Raw genomic sequence first — 23,391 nt, 5'->3', positions numbered from 1 at the left:
ATTCCCGCCTCTATTTAGTGCCTCTTGTATCTGCTGAGTAATTCGATGGGTGACCGTTTTGGCGGGGAAAAATCGCGTTGCGCGAAATGAGGAAATGCGCCGCGCGAGCGGAGGAAGATTTTTCAGGTCGCGAAAATCAACAGCCGACGGAAATAACTCGAGTAAAATATTACCGACAAGTATATAAGTATAATTGAATTTTACGGAATAATCTGCAAAAAAAATAAATAAAGTTATCTATAAAATAATATTACGTGTGATTCGTTCTAAGAAAAGTTTATTAACGGGTACTTTGAAACATATTTAATTCTCAAGATCACCTTTTACAAAAAAATATCTCGGGGAGCGGAGGAAGCTTCGAGCTTTAGATACATCTCTCGCAAAAGAAAAAAAATCTGAAAGCCGCGGAAAATGTCGAGTCGATTCGCCTTTGCGGTCCACGATTTACGATACGAGTTCCCTGCGGATCAGAGCCGGCGTTATTGGCGCGAGCATTTTAAAAAGGAGCCTGATACTGACGCGTCTCTTTCCACTTGAGAGTGCGGAAGAGAAATATGTTCCATCTGGCTCTTATACTTGCAGCGTGGCTTGTCGCGAGAGCTAGATATTAGCATAATCTGGTATTAGCATAATCAAAAATTTGTATAGGTACTTAAGGTAAAATTTGTAGTCTTAAAGTTTACGATACGAGTTTCCTGCGAAGCATTTTTAATAAATTTTAGTATCAAACCCCCAAATCTATCACACAATGTCTAATCTTTTTTTTTTTAATTAAAATGTCAGATTTAATTTAAAATAGCGCAAAGCAAGTTTAATATATTTTTTGTAAAGAATATATATGTATAGTGGAGATATATTTTTAATATTTTATCTATCACGTATTTTTTAAGATATATAAAGTTAGATTTTTCTTTATACAAAATTATAATATTGTTTTCAATGCAAAACGCGAGTCTTTATGTTGGGCATATTTTCATGACCGCTACTGGACCGTAGCTCTAACGTTATTAAAATTTAGGTCAACCGCGGGTTATCGAGAAATCACCGTGTAAAACGTACGTGTCGCGCGCAAGACTCAACATGCAAAGCTAACGCGCGACGGTAATACTAAAGCGTCGGTTTTCAGCGTGGTTGGAATTTCATTTTATAAGAGAGGAAACGTGGGAAATGACTGAAATTCCACGACTTTCCGCTATTCGCATAACTTTTCGCTACAGTAGGCGCGACGATTTACATGCACGAAGATGCACATCTCATTGTAACAAACGCGTTGCGGATTACATTGATTGCGGATTACACACGTATCGAATAGCAAGTGACAGACAAGTGACACTATTTGTTGAAAAAATTGGTCCTTTTTAGTATTTGATTGTTAGGCGAGAAGAGTGCAAAACCGTTACCGCTCTTTGTTATGGATTTGAAAGCTTTGCTCGAATGTTTTTCACTGGCAGCTGTTCGTTGCATCGGTTGACCGAACAAAGTTTTGCAGGACTTAACTGTGGTTGCATTAGCTATGCTACTAGTCCTACAGTGAAACAAATACACATTTGCAAGTGTCTGTACCTTTAATGGCAATCCTGTGTTTCGCGGGTGAAATAGGCACAGTTTTGAATCAAGAAAAAAGCGATAGGAGGCACAGTATAACGTGTGGTGCACCGATTACATTTCTTGGAGATTCGGCGCTTTTTTTCAACATAGAAAAGTTTTCATTGATTGACGTAACAACATTTGTATTCTATAGAATCGCTAAGAAATGCTACTAAGATTAGTATAATTTTACAAGAAGTAAGTATAATATGAATTATATTTAACAAAGTTTATATTTAAAAAAGAAAATACATTCTCTTTTCTCTAGATTCATTTAGATTAAGTTTTACTACTAAACTTGTGATGTTAATAAGAGACGATAATATCAAGCACAGACAAAGCATGGAAGTAACTCACGTCTTTATTTCAACTGTGATTCATCGCGATCGTTAATACTGAAGTTAAGAACTTTGGATTTTCTTAGAGGACGAACAAGATGTAATGTTGTTTACTCAAGAATGCTCGGAAAAGTAAGGATTTTTCAATGTACGGAAAACAACGTCGGGAAACGAGAAATGTCCGGAAGGCGAATTAGTATGTTGGCAGTTACTAAATTACATTAGTTAGTTGGCGTTCAAGTCGCCCGTTGCCGCAAATCGATTCGGCCGTCAACGGTAATATGGCAATGTAATTATCGTCTGGATGCGAAGCGTTGGAGAAAAAGGAACGCGAGGGAAAGGATTAAGGCGTCGTTGATGGCACCGGGGGGAAGGTGCGACGCGGAAAATTCGTGCGGTAAATATTTAACCGCGAGGTCTCCGAGCCTGCCGGCGGCAAATAACGCACAAAGATGGCAGATCATTAGACGTTACATCTCCCTTTAAGGGCGTATACCGGGGTCGCTCATCCCTGCAACCCTCAATGTCGGCTTCTTCGAGAGAAACCGGAGAAACCAACCCCCGGGGACGTACCACTGTAAAATATGCCGCGTACATTTACATACATCTACCATTTTTCTCGACGTTACTAGCTTTTCCCGTTCCACCTGCCGTTCTGAGCATATGCGGTATCTTATGAATGAATTGAGAACAAACGACTGCAAACCCGTTGACGAGATTCCTCAAACGCCACAGGTCTCTCTAGTCAGAGGACGTTTTGTCAAAGACGAAATTTAAGATCTTTTTAGTTAAGTTTCTCTTTTTTTTTTATTGCAAGTTGTATCCTAATTACAATTACAGCGAATTTAAAAACATGATAGAAACTTAGATTACATTCTCAGATTATTGTGTAATAATTTTAGAATCTTTTGACAAATTATACGATTATTTGAGAACGCAGTAGGTACGCATAATTGACAAAGATATGTAAGATTTGGACTGGGGTCGAAAATTAAAGCTTCTTGTGTCGCAGCATAAACTTTACATTTTGGATGTAATTGGGAGCTTGAGTGGTTCATCAAAATGTGGAATGTTTCCCGTCGGCGCGAATATTCGCTATGTACTGGCAAACTGTGAAAGAGGAGTTAGAAAGGTCGTTAACGCGAAAGACGTTCGAAGTGTACCGCCGCGGTCCTGACTTCGGCTGCAGCGACGGCGAAACGTAATTAATGATCGAGATGGAAGTCGCTAACCATCGAAGGGCGGCGCGGCGGAGAGAACGTGGAAGACGAGCAGGCATTTCCCACGCGCCGCGCGCTCAAGATGAGTTTGAAGGAGGGAATCACGGAATCTCGCGCTCGCGCGGATGATCGAGTTATGAACGTAGCGAACCGATGATGCTGTTATCGTGATATAATATACCATCTCTCCTCATAAAGTCATTATCCTAAATTGTATGTTACAGTGGTGGAGAGAATATATGGTGAAATATGTTAACGGCGTTGTTAAGAAAGTTCCTCTGACATGTAACACGAACTGATTACAAGCAAACAGACACAGTAGGGAATAATGAAAGTAGTAATAATGGAAGACGGTCTTTTATCTGTGCGAGAGTCTTGTTTATTCGTGGCAGGGAAATTTACGACAGCGATTTTACGACAAAAGACATTTTATGTCGCAGTAATAACGTCACAAAATTATCTTTTACGAAGAATTCTTCTATAAAGAAATAATAAGGTTGATCATTATGAGAATAAGTTCTTAAAATTTCTCAAACATTTTCGCCGTAAACCAATGCTATTGTTGAATAAAATCAGCTCCGGCTGATTCGCTCGAACAATCGGAAATAAAAGTCTTCGATGAATACGGTGGCTGGATACGGTCGTTCAAGTCTCAATTGCTAGGCGCGTGCCACTTGAATACGATTTCTCTTTCGTTTAGTCTTCAGCTCACGTACTTTACACTTTTCGTATCATATATCATTGATTTAACTACAGTGCATTGATTTTTTTATCGTTATTTTATTTTAAGGAAAATTCCAGATTAATATATTGTAGATTGAGAAGAAAAAAGGGAAAATTGAAATTGAGAAGAATTTGATTAAAAATAAGATAAAATAAGTGTGCAATAAATCTTACACAGCTAATAAAGAGACAGAATTCTTTTGATTTTATTAGCACTCAAGCCACTCAATTTAATTAATGTTTTTAAAAATATATTTAATTCTATTAAACGATTGTATAACATTTGTTGCGTATAACATTAAAATAAATAAATAAGTGGATGTTGTCGTGTTTCGTTTAATCACGAAATAGATCTCAACTGCCTTGAATATCAGGATCTGACTAGTGGTTTTTGAAACATTACAAAAGTATCGCAAAATAGGAATATATAGAGATTAGCGATCTGATACGTTTTTTTTTAACACAAGTAAGACGAATAATTTACAACTGTTAAAGTTGTATGACTTTTTGTTAATTAATTTTTGCGGTAGGAAAGGAAACCCTTATTGATTTTTAAATGACCGATAATTTCACGATTATATATAAAGATGTTTAAAATTATATATAAGCTCGTTTTTGCCGGATATAGAGATTTTCCAGAATAGAGATCTATATACAATTTATCAAAGACCATGTTATTAAAATTAAATGCGGCAGTCGCTAATGAGTATAGCACACCATTTTACCTGCGAGTATTATTTCTCAAAACTATCATAATATTTCTCTTGGAGTTACTGTCTGCTTTTAATTTGCAAAAGACCGTTTAAGAGGCTCTACAGGCAGGCAGGCAAGCGTAAGCTCGCCTCGAGAGTTAGAAGGGTCGTCTCTTTGTGGATAGATAATGAGAGACAAAGATAAATGAGATGGAACGGAGGAAACTTCATATGTCGGGATTATCGTCGGGATTTTCACCCTTCATCTCTCATTAAGTTATACACGTTATACACGTTGAATGATTTCGATACTGCTTTAATATCGCTATTTTGAATGATTCATTAACTTATTAATTTGTCAGTGATTCAAATTTGTCGACTTTCGTTTATTCGGTTTGTCTTGTTTTGAATAAATGGAGGATAAAACTTTAACCCCTTTCAGATCGATTATATTTTTATATTTTCAACTACGTAGTATAGAAACAGGTGTAGATTAACGGAAGATTTGTATGGGTACAGATATATTCTATAGATCAATACGAGAACGGAGTCTCCTTCCTTATGCCGCGATTGCCCTGAATCTATATTTTTATTCCATGTTAATCTACTGCCTTTTTTACGATGCAGCCTTTTCATCCCACACATAGGCACTTGGTGAAATTAAATCTGCGAATGCCGCAAGCATGCTCAGCACGAGCGTTTCTCCTTTGTTGTTATGAATGCAGTTTTCCACATTCTGCAATCGAAAATTATTTAGAATTTTAATAAAAATTCTAATTACTGAAAAATTGACGATTGTGATAATTAGAAATGCTAATCAAACAATGAGCAACGGACCAAATAATTGTGTTCTCTTCACATTTTATTAAATATATTTTTTGAATAATTTTTCTATTAAACATTAATCATATATATTTCTCTCTAAATTTTTCCTTCAATTTATTATTTTATCTGCATCGATCGTTTCGAAGTTATAAATACATCTCTATAAATCTTTTAACGGTTTAATTTTCTTTCAATTATTGAAAAAGACAATAATTCTTGCTGAAAGATTAATGCGAGTGAGTTGGCTTGCGCAGCGTTTACAATCGACTAATTAAGAATTGATTACAATTGAAATTTCGATTCATAGTAAATCACCGCGATGAGTAAAGAGAACCAGGGAAACGACGTTCGAGGAGGATGAGATTTAAGCGCGCGCCTTTGACGGACGGTTGAAAACATCTAGAGCAACTACGCGACCGCTTTTCGCCGAGTTCTGTATTAACGTGGATGAGAATATTTCAAAGACACGGCGCGGTGAACGCACGGATACACCGGTGACCCTATTTGTTCGTCGACGAATGGTGACTTCTCGCCGAAGGGATTATACGTTGCCGACATTATTAAAGCTCTTGTATACTTTTTACGACGTGTAACCAAAGGAGTCACCGCCGTATTCCGAGTTTTTCTTCTACAAGGTGTATTATCAATAAATAGATTGTTGCTTTAAATTAAAGGGTTACTTCATTAAGAGCGGCTCTTGTTGTCGGCCAGTTGAAGGCGCAGATGCTACGAAGGCGATTACGCGACGGGAAACAATTCGCTCGACGGTGGTGGGACCACATCTTGCATTTAAAACTTTCACAGCTGTGCGAATTTACGCGATAATTTCGAGCTCCTGACAGGTCTGATGTGAGCTTATTTCGAGGATGTGCGGTCGAATCATCTCGCGTGGATGATTTTTGAGGTGCATACAGAAAATTATACATTTCTACACAGAACTAGGAAATGCAATAATATTGCTATCGCAGTCTCTCACTTTGAAACGCTTCAGCAATATTAATAAAATTTAATACCGCTATCTTAATTAAGATATTATTAATATATTAATATTAACATTGCGCGGACACCGTGGGCTTTTTAAGGCATAGTCGAGTTTTCATTTATGATTCCCACGGAAATGGCTTCAGCTTTTAAAAAAAAATTGCAACAGTTCCGGCCCATGTAAGTATAGAAATTATTTTTTGAAACCTTAAAGATGATACATGAATTTTTGTAGATTTCTTGTAACACAGAAACGCTTTCAAAAAGCCTTTGAACTTAAAAGTCTCAGGGTGTTCGGGTGAGTGCTCCAAAAACACGGCGTCCGAGCAGTGTTAATAATTATGATTTACGAAAATATTTTTCTCTTTTCTTCTCCTTTTCTTTATCTCTCTCTTTCACGATGCTTTATTTTATTACATTACATCTGATAAACTCGGTGCTTGCAAGATTTTCGGAGAAGTTTGCGAGATTTTGAAGAAACCGCGCTCATGACGTGTTCAAAATCAACGAACAAAATAAAGGTCCAGTTTTCAGGGCAAATGCAAGGACGAATTCTCGGCATTCGGGATACGAGGGTCCTGCGGTGCGGGCGATGCACCGCTTATTATACGGCGCTCGTGAGTCATGCTATGCGAGCATCGCAATCGCGTGCAGGATACCTCACGGCAATCTCAGGGAGAGAACTGGAGGGTCCGAATTGCCGACATTGTAAACACGCCTGTTAAGCCGCGCGTATGTGAGTCAAGAATGAGAGCCTGGCGCAACGTTGAGCGCGGCTTGACGCGTTTAATCTCGCGCCGATGTTGAGAGAAGGGGACGCTGATGGATATTTCGATACTGAAGATACATCGTTACTTCTTCGCTTTACTATCCATACTTCACTGCCTCCATTAGTTAGGTCTGATGTCCGGCACTGTCGAGCAAAAAGTACAAACTCGTACCGATCTCCGTAATTTACTATTTCACAAATCTTTATCCCTCCGATTATCATAGGTATTAATGTGGTGCCACGACGTTTCTCGATACTTTTTGCAATCGAGCAAAAGTATTAATCGCTGTTAAGTAGTTCTTGTCAAGAGAAGATGTAAGCGACGATATTTTTCAGATGTTTTAACGTCTTTCGACATTAGATAGCAAAGACTTTGGCATACGTTCTCCTCGAGTCTTTCAGAAGTTTCTAAGGAAGATATTTCTTGAGATATTTTGTGCGAATTTTCAAGAGCTAGCCGAAAGAGAGCTGCTTCTTGAGATTCTGCTTTTTCATAGTATCTATATCTTATCGGATTACGATAGTTAAAAGAAGATTTGAGATCGGGATGTTCCTAGATTTCCTAGATGTAGAAGCAATCGTTGAAAAGAGAGAATAAATGTTCTGTTATATAGGTATATATCATTAAAAATAATACCGTAAAGTGCAATATCTATACAGGAAAGTTTAAACCATAAGGGTAAAGTTGTTTAAATCATAAGGGTAATCTTACGGATAAGCCAATTACCGTAACAGTGGCTTTGCTCGATGATGCGATTAATACTGCGACAGCGTCGTCGATTACTCGATTAGCAGTGTCTCTTTGACGACGATACCTGGTCTCTCTCGACACGGTTTGTAATTATTGAATATTTAACGTTGACGCCTGTCCGACGTTTGACTTGCTCAGAGAGCGTCGTAATTGTCGCGATACATGCGGTTTAACGGCCCACCGATCTCCCGGCCTTTGTCCTTTGTCCAGATTTGATATTATCGATCCCTCTGGAATGCGACGTAATGTCCCATTTCGGATTCCGTTTGCAGTTTCTCAGCGCCGTACCGCGTTTAAATATCGAGGCGAATAAAAATCTTTCTTGCACAATTCTACCCCTCATGCGCCGCGCTCTTCTAAATATTATTTTATATCATGAGAAATATGTTTGTCTCGCGTCGCGCTGCGTCGAGCTATCTTCATTTCGCTCGCAGCAATGTAATTTTCGCAGCGATGTACATCTCGAAAGTGTGTTAATCTCGCGCGATGATAAATTTACCTATCGCCACGGGGAACGTAAATGAATCGGCAGAGAGCGGCGATACGGATACGACGCATACGGCGCCAGATGCATTGCGATTTTTTTTCAGTATACGGAGAAAAAAGTCGGGACGAGATATTAATGAATTTAGTTAACGAGCGCATTGCAGCAGTTTCTCCGATTGCACTATTATAATATGGGCGATTGCCGGTGTGTGGATTTCTCGCTGGATTTAATAAAAATCGCAGCGTGACAAAAGAGCCAGAAATGGAATTGGATGGAATTTACGTGTTTCGTGATTTATTCGTAAAGCAAACATACGGTCATACACAAAATGCAGCCGTGCACTTTCCAACTATTCGCGCGATAATTCAATAAATTTGCGGGCGTATTAATTGCGTGATAAAGCTATATAATTACTGAAGTATACAATAGACACGCGTGATTAATATTCGTTTGCCGGGACATCGAATTGCACGTTGCTTTCTATTTTATTAGAAAAATTTATATATGTCCACTTTGTATTTTGTTATTATATTTTAACACAAATGCATGATTACACAATAATGCAAATTACATAATAGGAATAACGGGAGGTGAACCAATATACAATAGTTTAATTGAGTATAAATGAACTCTTGGTGTTATTCTTTCTCTGGGGTGGAGGGAGACTTTGCCTAAGTCCTTGATGTATCATCAATCACGTAGCTCGATCGAGAATTTTTGGCGCCGGAGGATAGATGAGGCGGATGGATACGATTTTTATAGCTCACCCCGTCATACGGAAGGCATTTTTTCCAACGGCCGTCAATGCGTGAAATAAATCGGATATATAGAGGAAGATACCATAAGAGAACTGCCTCGTTAGACCATGACACTGCCTCTCGCCTCGACCCTTGAGGCGTCTTAAACGTGAAGAAGGATGATGCAGGAGAGAATTGATGACGTAATCGAGCGTATATATCTATAATATTGTTGGCGATGTTGAGATGGAAGTATTCAAAAAGACATCAATGTACTTAATGGAAATGTTTTTTTTTTGCGTGTAATATTTCCCCGGGAGATATGGATTTTCTCTCTATGGAATATTTTAGCGCTGTCACGAGGATGATGCAAGTGACAATATTTTTATCGAAATAAAATATACAAGCGATATTGGCTCTTATCAATTACGTCAATAACGAATGCTGTAAAATGAAATTTTTCAGAAGAATTGGAATTTGTAATAACTTTAATATTAGCAATATTGACATTAAAATTCTGATGACTCGATGAGAGTATAGTGATGTAGAATTTTACATTAACGAATATCGATACTTTTTTTTTATTTTCAATAATATTTTATCAAAAGCAATATTTTAAAATTTTTATCAAGAGGTTAAACTGTCGTACTAACTGAGATTAAGTTAGTACGACATTCTTTTATTCATTGAGGTTAATTTTATTCGATCTTGTTTAATTTTTTTATTCGCACTTTTATCGGCGCTTCTTTTGAGTTACGAGGTGGCATTGATCGTGATAAAGTTTCGGCTTCACACAGTGTTTCATATCCGAAACATGCTAAGCCGTGTCACATGTAGTGAAAGCTCGTGACAAACTCGACCAATATTTTCTGAAAAGCCTCTGGGATTTGTGGACGGATCATCTTTGGCTGCTTTATGCCCACGAAAGCAGAAAAGACCGCGTAAGTCTCGAGTAGGGAATATGAAAGGATAGTAACGTGATGGTGACGATCATATTTTACGTGTATTTTCAACATTTAATATTTTGAGAATAAAAATTATGAGAGGTTCTCTGTATTTAAAAAAAAAATACGAGAAATTATAAAGAGAAAAAATACATACAGTTAAGTCACTTTTTTATTAGATTTTTGCAATTAGGAAAACCATTTTTTTCCATATTATTAAAACACAATTTATGGGAGAAAATATTTATTATGTAATATTTATTGCACGATTAGTACGTTTGTCTTCTTCCTGCGTGTGTAGTATCGAGTTTATACAACCGTTCGTATAATCCGGTATGGTCTAGTGGCTAGGATACCTGGCTTTCACCCAGGAGGCTCGGGTTCGATTCCCGGTACCGGAATATTTTTTTTTTTACAAAAATTTAGTCTGCAACTATTTTTTAAGTTATACATTTCCTACTATTCAATAAAACTAAAATAGCACGTTTAATTATTATTTATTAATAATGTATTTATAATATCTGTGTAAAAACTTTTTTTTTTGGAAATGTATAAATTGCAAAAGTAAATATGTATAAGAGTAAATAAGATAATATAATGTTTTTATATTAAATATTAATTATATAGTGACAATATATAGTGGCAATATACAGTATAGCAATATCTATCTTTATTACTTTTTCCTCTTTCCTCCAAAAATTATATGTCAAGATTATGTGAAATATTTTATTATGGATAATATTGGGATGAATTATGTATAACAGAATTTTTTAACTTACTTGATAGAAAAAGATCCTGGAGGGCCTGGGCTGCCTGGCAGAGGAGAGCCCACGTTTCTGCAGCAGCGAGTCCTGTGCCTCGCAGGGTAAGGACGTCCCCTGCCACTACTGCGAGTCCTGGGCCCCCGGTCACATCCGTCGGCATTCTGTGAGTAACAAAATAGTATTTTATAATTATCTATTTGAAATTTTAAATGCTTATACCTTTATGGAATTTTTTAAATAAGTAGTTAATGATTTTGTAAAAATAATTAATAACAAATTTGTAAGAGTAGTTGTAAATTTTGTAAAAATATAATAGTGATAAATTTGGTAAAAATGTGAGATGAAGACATTGAGCGGATCGCGAGGTAGAGATTTCAAATACTAGGATTAGGACGACGATACTTTGTTTTGCCTTGTGGGGTGAACATGCGCAGAATCGGGGAAACGACACGACGGCAACGTGTAGCCCGTATCGCGAACAAACAAATGCAAACACGGCGTGCATATTGAAGGTATCGGGTTTGTTGCTTGCTCAGTCCCGCTTATATTAGCCCCTTTGTTCGGTGTGTCGCCGTGACTTGATGTCCCAGCGAATGAAGAATTATTTTGCAAGGATTACTCAGGTTCTTTTCTTGATAATGTCACGCGATGTGTAAACGCAAGATACGGAGCATTTTGCGATGAAAATTTATTATGTGATGGTGCCTTGTTTATATTAAAGCAACATGTTTATGTTAAAGAACATGCCCATAATAATATCTTTTCGATAGCTATAATGCAAATATAATTTTAGAGAATTTGATCAAATCAGATAATAAATATACTTCTTACATGTTATTTTTTATGTTGTATGGCTTTTTCTATAAATACGTATTTTCAAAATTATCTCGAGAAAAAAATTATTAGAAAATTCCTATACAACTTAATTGCATTTTAAAGATTATAACATTGTAAAAGTAGAAAAGAACTGAGGATTGTGATATTTTTCGTAAATTATATATTTTTTGTTAAAATTTTTCTGTTTTCTATTATCTCGTGAAATCTTTTCCACATTTTTGGAATATAAGAAGAGAATATCGAGAGTTGGGAAGATTTATCGGTTTAACTAAAAATCCCTGAGTTTTCCCGCTTATTTTTAATCAAACACACGCAACCCACGTGGCGACGCAGTTCTTCTGTCTCTGGTCGTCTGCAATTTTGCTTATAAATCTAGCAACCACGCGCGGGAATCTCGACGTCATATGCACATCTCGAGGAACAATCAACAGATACCGTCAGAGAAAACAATAGACGTCAGTCCCGTTTTCAGCAGCGTTCTCCTCTGCGATTGCTCTTTCAAGTAGAGTAACGCGGGCTATCGTTATCTGCTTTTCTCTGTGTTTCTCACTGATTTCTGCACGTTACGGGAAAGGGGACTTGTCTCGTGCACGTTTGCGCGACGCATAGGGCATAGGTCGTGTTTGGATTGTATTAAAATTTAATCCGCCATCTAATTATGACGTCGAGCTGTTTAACATGAAAAGCAAAATACATTCCGATAATTATATTCAAGTTTCATGAAAATCATGAAGGGAAATTTTAGTGGTAACTTTAAAATACGTTATGTCTATCTACTTTATGGTTATTGTGATTATAGAGTCATTTTTATTAAATCGACAAAGAAATATATGCATATATATGTCCACTTTATATCTAACTTTCTCGATAATAGTGATTATCTTTAATTACTGCATACTTTCTCTAATAAAATAAACGCGTGTTATATCGAGAAGTTCGATGGACGGTGAGCGTACGCATGAAAGTTTCAGATTATCGGGTTTCCCGCGAAACTAAAGTTCAGATAGTTCAGAGCCGATATATTCGGTCCCACGAGCGTGTTTTGGACTTCTGCACTTTCTCGCACTTCTAACTTATTGTTAGTCAGCTGCGATTGTCCTCTCTATTGTGCGAAAATCACGACCGTAAGATCTCCGCCGAAAAGTTTTTCTTCATTTCTCGCGTGAAACAGCGCAATACAACAATTTTGGTATCTTCGGCGAAGTGTCGATATTATACTTTATGATCGAACTGACTAATAACGAAAGTAATCGAAGCTGCAAACTGCTCAAATACGTATTAACTGTGAGTGTAATATTTTGTCGCGTAACAAAATCTTCGAAAATCAATTGTCAACAAAGTTTTCGGAGCAACACCTCGTTCTATAATTTGTTTTTAGTCTTTCGCGAAACCCAGTTTTATCAGACAGATCACACGTAATTCTTTGACCGCATGATCCTTTTTCAATTTGTTCGATATCGGTATGACTTTAATTGTGATTAGCTCCATTGCACGACGGCTGTCAATTTACAGCGAGTTCGACTTTATTCGATCGGGCGTGATCGCTCGTTCCGTACTGTCCGTACTGACGTGTATTACGAAGTTATCGCCAGCAGAAATTTCCCATTCGGCGTGCACGCAACACCACGCATGCTATTTAACCACACATAAATTTCGTTTTGTGAACGAAGTTTCGAGAGAACGAATCAAACATAATTTCCGAAGTGTAACTTTCATAGTATAGTAATTAGGGAGTAATTAAGAAGATGCATTCTGATCGCAATAGCGATCGAGGTTATTTACAGCGTCAATAAACGCCTTGATTAGACTTTCGCTCCAGACGGTGACCATTCCGCGATTGATATCTGTCTCGTGTGTTGATATTGGCTTGCATGGCTCTATCATGCATTATCTTTCCATCGGATTATTTTTAATCTATGAACTATCGTAAAATATAGTGACGCGCGCGATGATGGATATTCTGGATGTTCGTACACATCCTGCAGTTCAAAACGTTAGATTGCATTGCGATAGGATTTATTGCGGATATTGCCTCGCGCACTCTCGTCGCGATATCAATCATATTTTCGCCTTTACAATTACTCACTTTTAAATTGATATTACATTATTGACGATAATAACATCCATCGTTTTTTTTATTTTCTTAGAGCTAATTCCTTTTTAATTCTAGGATATAATGAATTTATATGATTCCAGATTATTCTAAACAATGAGAAATGAGACCTTGTCGTCTTTTATTAAAAATGTAGTGTTCTAAGATGGCTAAAAGTATAACTTAATATAGGAGAAGAAAAAGAAGCAAAGACTATGATATGTTGTTCCTTTTTTAATAAAAAGTATCCAAAACTTTATAGTTTTTTTCATCCTTTATCCGTGTCGACACTCGCCGAAAAGTTTGAGCATCATCCAGTTTTGAAACTTTCGTTCTTCATTAATATCGCTGTTTGTGATTCTCTCCAGCGCGTCGTGTATCAAGCTTGATTTCTCCCGGCGACCAGAGCAAAGAAACTTCGCGGAAATATTAATTTTCCGCGACAAATAGTCCATTTTGCGAAGCCGGTCGCCGGTTTTCCATGGAGTCAGCCGGGGCGCTAAAGGAAAACGTCGAGAGCAATTAACGAGCTAATTCGGCGCCGAAGTCTACGTCGTTACTAAACGCGCAAAGTCGATTATTGAAGTGGAAGATAAAAATTAACTCTATAAAATAGACGAAATATTTTACTATATATATATAGATACATCTTCATGTATGTTTTGTTCGTTTTGTTAACGCAAAATTGGTCAATTTTGTCACAATGTATTTTCAAACTCATTTTCCTTGTCAAGCTTAACAGTTGAAATGTTAATGTCATAGCAGCTATCGGTTTTATTATTATTAGCGTCATATTTATTTTACAAGATTATAATTTTAACAAGACGTATGTCATTTCATCCAAGATGTATGCTATTTCAATCAAGCGTGCAATTTATTTTATATCACGTTCGATCGTTCCACGTATTAGGTTATTCTCGGCATACAATGGACAAACGTGCAGCCATTCATGCAACTCGGTCACCTTTTATGCAATTCCCGACGCAGAACAGCATTGAATTATGCAATATCCGAATTCGGTCGCAGTTGAAAGTTGAAAGAGATAGCCTTGAGTGCTTTTGACAGACCTGATCATCCGATAACTTGCTCTCAGCTAATCAGACGTGCATCGGATATTACATTTCATTGGTTGGCGTTATTAATTTTCGTTACTATACCGCGTGCTATTCCTAAATCAAATTTTTTTAATGTCAGCGTGGAAACATTTGCAAGAGACAGACAAATGCGCATGTAATAACGTTAACACATTCGTTATGAGTGATCACGCGGGTAGGGCATTTAATTAGCGAACAATCAGCGTCGACCGGCAGGGTCCCATTCCGATTTCACGCGATTTAATCAGGGCGCCCCGATCTCTCTCAAACTGCACGGTGTAACAATCACGCAGGAAGTTCCAATCCGCGTACGTAATCAAATCAGCGTTGTGCAACTTCGGACGTTTTAAATCGAAAACATCAATGGAACAATTTAATCGAGAGGCAGTCGAGAATATGATACCTATAACGGAACCAATTCAGCGCCCGCGCGTGGACGATGATCGATTTTCCAAAACCGAAAACGGTTTATCGGCTATTCGTGAATCGCGTAAAGCGAAATCGGTGCCTGTGGCGCGCGATTATCGTGTCTGGCGGGACACCTCGCATAATCTCAGCCTGCCTGTCTCCGATCGTATATATGCATTCCTATATACCCACCTTACACATTGTCGATCGGTGCGTCATAGCGCGGCGACATTCGCGCCGTGATGATCTCGTGCGGCGCGAAAGCATGCGCCCGAGTACCCGGCAGGTAGTACACGAGGCAGGAGACCCCGACGAGGAACAGGAAAAACAGGAACACGAGGTCGAACATCAGCAGAGAGTTCAAGGTCATCAGCTGCATCGTGCGCGTACAACTTGATCCACCATTACACGCGTGCACCCACGCACCAGCAAACCCGTCGCGTCTACCACCACCACACCGCCTCCCTTCTTACTTCATCACGCGCCTCGACGTTCGACGTATTCCCGTTTGCACGAGTGGAACGTCTCACGAGCCTGCTCGGCGTTCGGCGCGTTTGACTATACGATAAAAGTAATTCCGTCTCAGACTGCGAGCGTGGCGATTAGTGATTTTTGATGACCATTTGTACGAAACTACGTTGTGTCTAATTTATGAAGTTTATAAAAACATTATATTTGTATATCAAAATCAGGAAAGAAATTTATAGTTGCGTGAAAAAATTGGATTGCAATTGGATGCGCATTTAAAGAGAAAATATCTGCATTTGTTCGATTTAATTACGTTGCTTGATATTTGCGCAGGGAAAATAAAAAGCTTTGATGTAATAGCGTTTCTGGTGTACTCGCTGTAACAGCGAGTGCAGCGGAGAGCAATTAGCGGTTAATTAAAAGTATACCGAAAGGCAACGAGACGAGTGAAAGTAGCGGAGCGGTTTTTTCCCGTTTCTTCTTTTTACTAGAATGAAATTTTCGGAAACCTTTTCGAAATCAACTTGCGGCAGTTATACGACCGATGATGGCGGGGGCGGCCGCGGTAATTGGATTTCTCACGAATTATTATCGAAAGTTATCGGAGCCAACGGCACCAGAGTCGTCGAGTTGCGCGTATTGCCGTCGATAGGAATGTACGTGCCGATATCAGCGATTATAGGTACTTTCGTACCGAAATGAGCGCGGAATAATTAGCCTCATTATCGATTCCATTTATCTACGCGCATTCCGCCGTTCACATATAGTGACCTGCGTCATTTCAATGGAATTGTCATTGATTCCTTTGATTCACGTGGAATCCACGTGTGATCTTCATTCTGCGCAAATCTCTACGACAATCATAATCAATAATAATTCAGTAAAAGCGAGCAATTTTACAAGACTCGTCAAATTTGTTGTGGCTGTCGCAGATATCTTTTTATAAGTCAATCTGGTACATTTATAGAGTTAATATTAAAATGATAAATTGTCTTTAAATGTTTTTCGAATATTGTTTCTCTGATATTTCTTTTTTTGTTTTTTAATGAGACGCACAGTTCTACATTGCCTTATCTCTGTGATTCTATTAATTAGATTTATTCTCGTCGAGCGAGAATCAATAACCCTTTGTCTGACGTGGCATTGACTTTATCGCGATCTCCACCATTGATCGGATGCTCGACCGTGTACAAGATATAAGCTCTATCTCGAAATAATTGTCACTAGGACCTCTCGAGGACCACGGCAAGTCGAAAGCAGCGCTTGAAAATCTTCTCGTTCAGCTAAACGTATATTTGAGAGAGACGAAAGAATCGGCGGCCTTCCTAAACACAATAGCCACGAGCCATTGGTTGCAGCGTGGGCAGCACGGCGGAAAGAGGAGCGGTTTAAGCACAGAAAACGGTGACACGAGCAGACCGATCGATTGCCGATTAAATGATTAAACGTAATTCTGCGCTCGAAGCATCATTCACATCGAGATTTAGAAAATAATTAGAAACGATGGATTACGTTCTAGGGAAAATGCACAATGAAGCACCATTTGCGTTTCAGTGAGATTTGCGAAAAAGTTATACAATTTATAGAAATAATTAATAGTAAAGGATATTTTAATTTATTATTTTTTCCATCTGAGGTTACTAAACTCGGGGTTTTTAATTTTTAATTTATCTTTTTTATACCCCGCATCGGGGTATATCTCTGCGCGCGGCCGAGTGATTTTCCAGTTACGCAAATTTTCCAGTATCCGCTGGTCCATTCAATGGGTCTCGCCGACGCGTCGACTACCGGCGGAAATTTACGGGATGACATAATTTCCGTGCGACCCGGTGTGTCCGCCCAAAAAGGCGAATTCCATCTTCGTGTCAGTCGCCCGCGTCCGTTCGTTGAATACCCGGGAAAATTCATAAATCATCGACGGAAACGCGAAAGTCATAGATCGATACGACGAGTTATCTCGAATCCTTTACCTCCGGTACTAAATTTTCCACGTCATACTTGCTACCGCTCGTCGTGAATTTTCGCGAATTAGAAATACTTTGCGTTATATAAACTTGAAATAAGAAAGAACTATTGAAAGAACAATTTACAAAATTTTTACTTCTAATTCCCAATTAGTCATAAGTCTATATAGCGAAATATTATTGCGTTAAATCCAATTTGACTATAATATTTTCGCAACGGATTTTTTTCGGCTTTTCAAAAATATTTGCGAAAAAGGATCTCGAAACTGTCAAATAGGTTTATAAAATTTGTCCTTGTCTCTTTTATTTTCTCTCTTTGTTACTTTAATTAAATCTGCATAACCTCATATTTTTTGGTACCTTTAAACAATGTAATACCTTTTCGTAATTTACAAAATGGAAGAGTATCAATCGAATCGCACTTCAAAGCGGAAGTACTATTAAATAAGGACGGTATTCACGGAACGACGAGCGGAAAGGGAGAAAAAATAAATCTGCCTCTCTTTGTCAATACGGTCCGCGAGGAAATAAAAGAAATAATAAAATTATTCCATCAGTGATTTAACTTTTCTCCGGAACTTAATCCGCGTAGATCAGACGGAGCATTCTTAATTTGAACTTCGTTCCGCGAGGGAACAGCTTTCGTCCTTCCGCGCGACTATCCAGTAAAAAGTTCAGAAGGGATCCCCTCATGAGAAAGATCCTCCATGATACCGGTATTGTGCCTCGACGACAAACAAGAAGCGAAAACGGGAAATGTCATGTGCGCCCGCCAGCTGTTGCGTGTTTTAAAGCTCAAAAGCGTGACACGCGCGTGTTTCACGGCGTGACACGTGCTCCGTTGCACAGCATCTCGATAAATAGGACACCGCTATGCGACAGAATGGATTGAATCATGATACTCGGAAATGACGGTCCCTGTCCGCCACGTCAGTCTATTAATTTCCTTGTTTACGAGAAAGGAAAAACAGAATGCTTAATCCTGGGAGTGTCTGTGATGAAAAGACGTCTCTCTTGAAAGCTTTTTCAAATTGGCAAGATTTCGCATTTCTGTTATTATTCTCAAATTCTCTCAAGTATACCACGTTTAGGAGAAAATAAATATTTTACAGAGATGATTTGTCGATGTATTTGTCGCAGAAAACCATACCGAGGGTGTATAATGCCATTTGTATTTCCTTGGATTATTTTTTTTGTACACAAATAGAGATGCGTAGATGATTTATTATGATTTGAATTGCGCGATATATATTGTTGATAAGACGCATTAAGACGTCAGTCTACTGGACTTAACGTATTCATCGAATGATTAATACATCGCAATGACGCGTAGAATATCGCGGACAATTATACTTGATCGAGTGCAGAAATAAAATCTTCTTATCGTCTTTAACGCTGATTTTTATGTTTAGACATTTATGCGTGGACCGAGCACGTCCGTGCATAAATGTACTTAACGAAAAGAGAAAGTCATTCGTGTAAATGTAAGCGCAGGTCTGTAACGGCGCTCGTTTAAAGCTAAATCGGAAATAGCATTTTATTTCTCTGTTGGAATCTGTTTAATGTACCGAGAAAGTGGATTAATTTTCTTGGTAATAATAATGTGACTTTGAATGCATTTCTTCGGCGCGGCGCGAGTTCTCGCAAATTCGACACAGTTGCAGTGTCCCGATAGTTCTCTCGTCTTCTCTTTTGCGCGATGGGAATATTTCAAACCGATAGAAATCCCGGTGGGATTTATGCTAATTTCAAGATCGGCTACGGCATAGATTGCGCGGTAAATGACGTGTGAAGGGAGTAGATAGAAAACGTTGTAATGTACGATATTGGGTTTTGCGATAAAACGTGGCTTTAAAGCGCGCGAAAATAGGACGAATAGCAGCAATCGATGATACCTGATGAAAGGGTCCCGAGCGGCCTCTCTTTCCTTTTCCCCACTACTTTTTCCTACTTCTCGAAGAAATTCGCTGGATATCAAACAGGAGACGAGACGAAGGAAGAGTTCGGAATGGTTTACGCCGCTACCGAGTAGTTTGCGACAGATATAGACCACGAGATAAACGACGTATTACCGGTATAAAGCAACTTCCTCGGCGCACGGCGACAGCTATGCCTGTCAGCGTACCATTGCACCTCGTATCTTTCCCATAGCCTCTTTTCTCGAATCCAATTCAACGAATCTGCGGAGTACGTGCGCGTCAGTACGTAGCATGGGATATGCGCCAGCACGTGTGAATACGATGAGATCGCGTCAACATCGAAATGTGAAAATTCGAAGGAAATCTTAGAAAAGAAGCGTAAGAAGGGAGAGAAAGAATGAAACCCGCGATGTGAATTTTCGCGAAACTTCAATATTGTAGCGCAATGTGTAACGTAAATGATAAATTGGATAATAGCGAACGAGGCTTCATTGAAATAACGTAGGAAAAATATAGGTCCATTTTATCATGTTGCGTAATCTAAATTATGACAGTGAGACATCATTAACTTTACTTTGCCAGCAAAATTGTCTGAAATATATTGTCGAAGCGAAAATCCAACCGGCCACAATCGGATCAGCACGATATCGGATATGTATAAACGCAAATCCTCCCCTCCCCTTTTCCCCTTTGATTACTCAACCTTGTGTAATGGAAATCATTTATAACGATCCAGCAACCACATATCAATTAGGTATATTGCATTTATCTCGCACTTCGTGTAATCATTGCATCATTACGGCTGCAGCTGTTGAATTTGATATCAATTGATCATGAGCTCGTGATTCTGACGGTCCAATTTGATAATTTGATACGCATCACGTTGCAAAAAGTTGTGCGTTTCATGCGCGTGACGACACGCGATTGATTTCGATTTCGTCGTTTAATGGCTCGTTCAGTCTTCACAATGCGATGGTCCAGTCCGGATTTTATTAAACGGCTTTCCCATGGTCGTGTTTTTCTTTCCCCTTTTAGCTTTCAGTTCTTACGCTTCGGCGAGTCTACCTCCGACAAACACGCGTCCACGTCGGCGATAAAAACAGCGTTTTCCGCGGCCGGTTTTTCTTACGGCTAATAGCAACACTTTTTTTGAACGTTGAAATATTTTACCAAAATAAACCCGCTCATTTTGCAGTTTTCAGCACGTAAATTAGTTTGGATTATCACTCGGTTGGGCTAATCTATGAAGAAAAAAAAATATTTGACTTAACTTACTATTGTAAGTAGAACAAAATTATATAATTTGACAATAATATCGCATTAATTGATGTGTATTATTCAATTATGACAAAAATATAATTTTATAAAATTTGGTACTCCGGAAATAAATCAAATATTCTAGCATTAGAAAAATTTATTTATTAAAAGTTGTTACAGTTGTACAAATTAATATAAAATTAGAAAGAAAAGTTACAGCAAATTACAATAGCAAGTATGACTTGTAGCTTGATGTAATATAATTTCGTAATTTATAATTGAATTTTTTTTTTTTTGAAAACTACGCGCCTTGAATACGTAAAAACTTTCTGCAAAATATACAAATCCAATATAAATTTAAACTGTCCACGCGCTAAAATTGTTCTCGCACGTAGCAAGGACGAGTTCGGTTCAACTTTTCGCTGGAAGGAATTACACCCGATGGCATTCTCGAAATGGACAGGCAGATAGACGTTAAGGAACATGAGAGGAAAAAGTTTTCGCAGATGCGAGACGGTCTCTCCGCGGGGCGCGATTAAATATGGGACACATGGGCACATCTTAGGCGGTCGGAGTTGCGGAAACGAATGTGGAAAAAAGTGGCTGACGCGCGCGAACACGTTAAACGAACCGCGACGTCATAATTTCCAGCGGTGGATCGCGATAATTTAATTTCGCCGGAATGAAAGATAGCGCGCCTTCACAAAGTGGACCGACCTTGCGCGAGAAATTACGTCGTGCATTCGCGCCGGGGTGGGCGCGGGGCCCTGGCGTTCCACAAGTCGCTAAACTGGGAAGCAACCCGAATTCCTTATCGAATTTCCAGTACATTATTCCTCATGGAAAATTACAATTCGCATAGCAGAAATATGAGTCATATTAACGGTTTAGAATAGAACGGCAGGAATTGTTTAGTTAGCATTGGCAATGTGTGCGAGCGCGAAATATGTAGGAGCAGCTGTCATGATGTAAGTACACGTGTGAGTTCTAGCGATATAGATACATATTTGATACGAGAGAAGTGCGAGAGAAGCTATTTTTTTTTCTTTAAAACTTTGTATAATTATATAGTTATACTAAAATTCACACGTTGGCTAAGTCCATAAAGAAGTGATTGTATTATCTTTTTTTTATCTCAATTATCTTATTTTTATCTCAATTCAATTCAACAATTAATTCTTATTTATTTGACATGGACGATACTTTTTTTATATAGGATGTTTTTTGTAGCGCGTAAATGATTGTCTGCGATTTGATCTTTTAATCTCGTTCGTTAATGGTGTGCGATTCTCCTATCTAATACACACATCCAAAACCGATAAAATATATTTTATTTTTGTTTTTATTTTATTTCTGTTCCGACGTTTAACTGGCGACAAATCTCATTTCACGTGAGAATATTTTTCTTTGCATTGCATCACAATCAACTCGCAACGTAGTTTATACTTTAACTCTTTTTTTTTGCGCCCACGATTGGTCCGATAATTAATCCTGCAATAATGAATTATCCGTTATAAACGTTATTTTTTCTCCGACAGAAATCTCGTCCGTTTTTCGCTGCGTTGCGCACAGCAATAGTCTTTCCCTTTATCGTTACTTTTAAAATCTTTCATCAACGATCGGTTCCTCAGTTTCTAACACGGCCGCAAATTGGATTTCTTACCGACACGGAATTCATTTTGCCTCCATGGCGATGTATCGCTTTCGTCAGCTGTTCCTATATTACGCTTTTTCATCCAGTTACAGTACCGATAAAGTCTCACCTCCCAAATTCGATTTTTTATAATTCTTTTTCTATCGAAAAACTTTATTGAAAAATGTATCTAAATTTCAGGATAATTAGTGACGAGAGCTTGTCAGAAATTCGCTCATATTTCTCTCAGACGAGGCTTTTATGTATATATACAACCGTGACTCGTTAGGAACAGGTTGAAAGAAGCCTGACGTCTCGTGTGGGATTAAAAGACCAAAAAAGAGAAGAAGAACCGAGGGCTGTCGTGCAAATTGCGCGCGGTGGCACAACCGCGTGTATAACTGAAGTGTATTGCGAGAGTTGAATATTCCAAGCAGAAATTAGTCGATGGTCGGAGATAAGAATTTTAATTTGCGGATTTTAATTTGCAAGAATGCCTATTTGTATGTTTCTTCTGGTCGCTTACTGAATATTATAGCGATTCTTACATTCTTTTATCGGATTTTCTTTTAAGCATTTGTTAACAAAAAATAAAGAACCACGGCTATCGATAGAAAATAATACGTGTCGATGTTTTTGCTCAATTGCGCGTAAACTTTTATCGAGAAAAATGGAAGGAGGTGTCACGATGTTTCCGGTTACGATGGTCGTGTAGAGTGGATAGGAATTTAGAGGAATCGCCTTCCATAGTAATCGTCCCCTGCGGAAATGATGTGATTTACGGAGAAACTCTCTGCGGAGGGTAACGCGAAAATGATTTTGTCATTTTACTCTGGAGGAATTTTTTCCTCGGAGGAACGAAATATTAATTAATATTATTATTTAATCAGTTTCCATTTTA

The 23,391-nt window shown here is 38.3% G+C and overlaps 1 protein-coding gene and 1 non-coding gene across 4 annotated transcripts in view; one reads left to right on the top strand and one right to left on the bottom strand.

Annotated features, from left to right (window-relative positions):
* LOC139816050 (uncharacterized) overlaps positions 1–23,391 on the bottom strand; it is a 76,984-nt gene that overhangs the window by 28,579 nt on the left and 25,014 nt on the right. Inside the window, exons 2-4 of one of the 3 annotated variants that reach the window (XM_071783370.1) lie at positions 16,146–16,204; positions 15,442–15,807; positions 10,834–10,979 (exon numbers count right to left, since the gene is read on the bottom strand). In XM_071783370.1, the coding sequence (XP_071639471.1) occupies positions 10,834–10,978 (145 nt within the window). In that variant the 5' untranslated portion in view covers position 10,979; positions 15,442–15,807; positions 16,146–16,204. The remainder of the gene's footprint in view (positions 1–10,833; positions 10,980–15,441; positions 15,808–16,145; positions 16,205–23,391) is intronic. The other 2 variants (XM_071783361.1, XM_071783353.1) reach the window with 2 other exon arrangements.
* On the top strand, positions 10,384–10,455 carry Trnae-uuc (transfer RNA glutamic acid (anticodon UUC)). Its single transcript has one exon. It is a non-coding gene; the product is annotated as a tRNA-Glu (tRNA).

Source organism: Temnothorax longispinosus, chromosome 1 (genome assembly GCF_030848805.1).
Source record: "Temnothorax longispinosus isolate EJ_2023e chromosome 1, Tlon_JGU_v1, whole genome shotgun sequence".
Lineage (NCBI taxonomy): Eukaryota > Metazoa > Arthropoda > Insecta > Hymenoptera > Formicidae > Temnothorax > Temnothorax longispinosus.
This window is presented reverse-complemented; position numbering and strand designations above follow the sequence as displayed.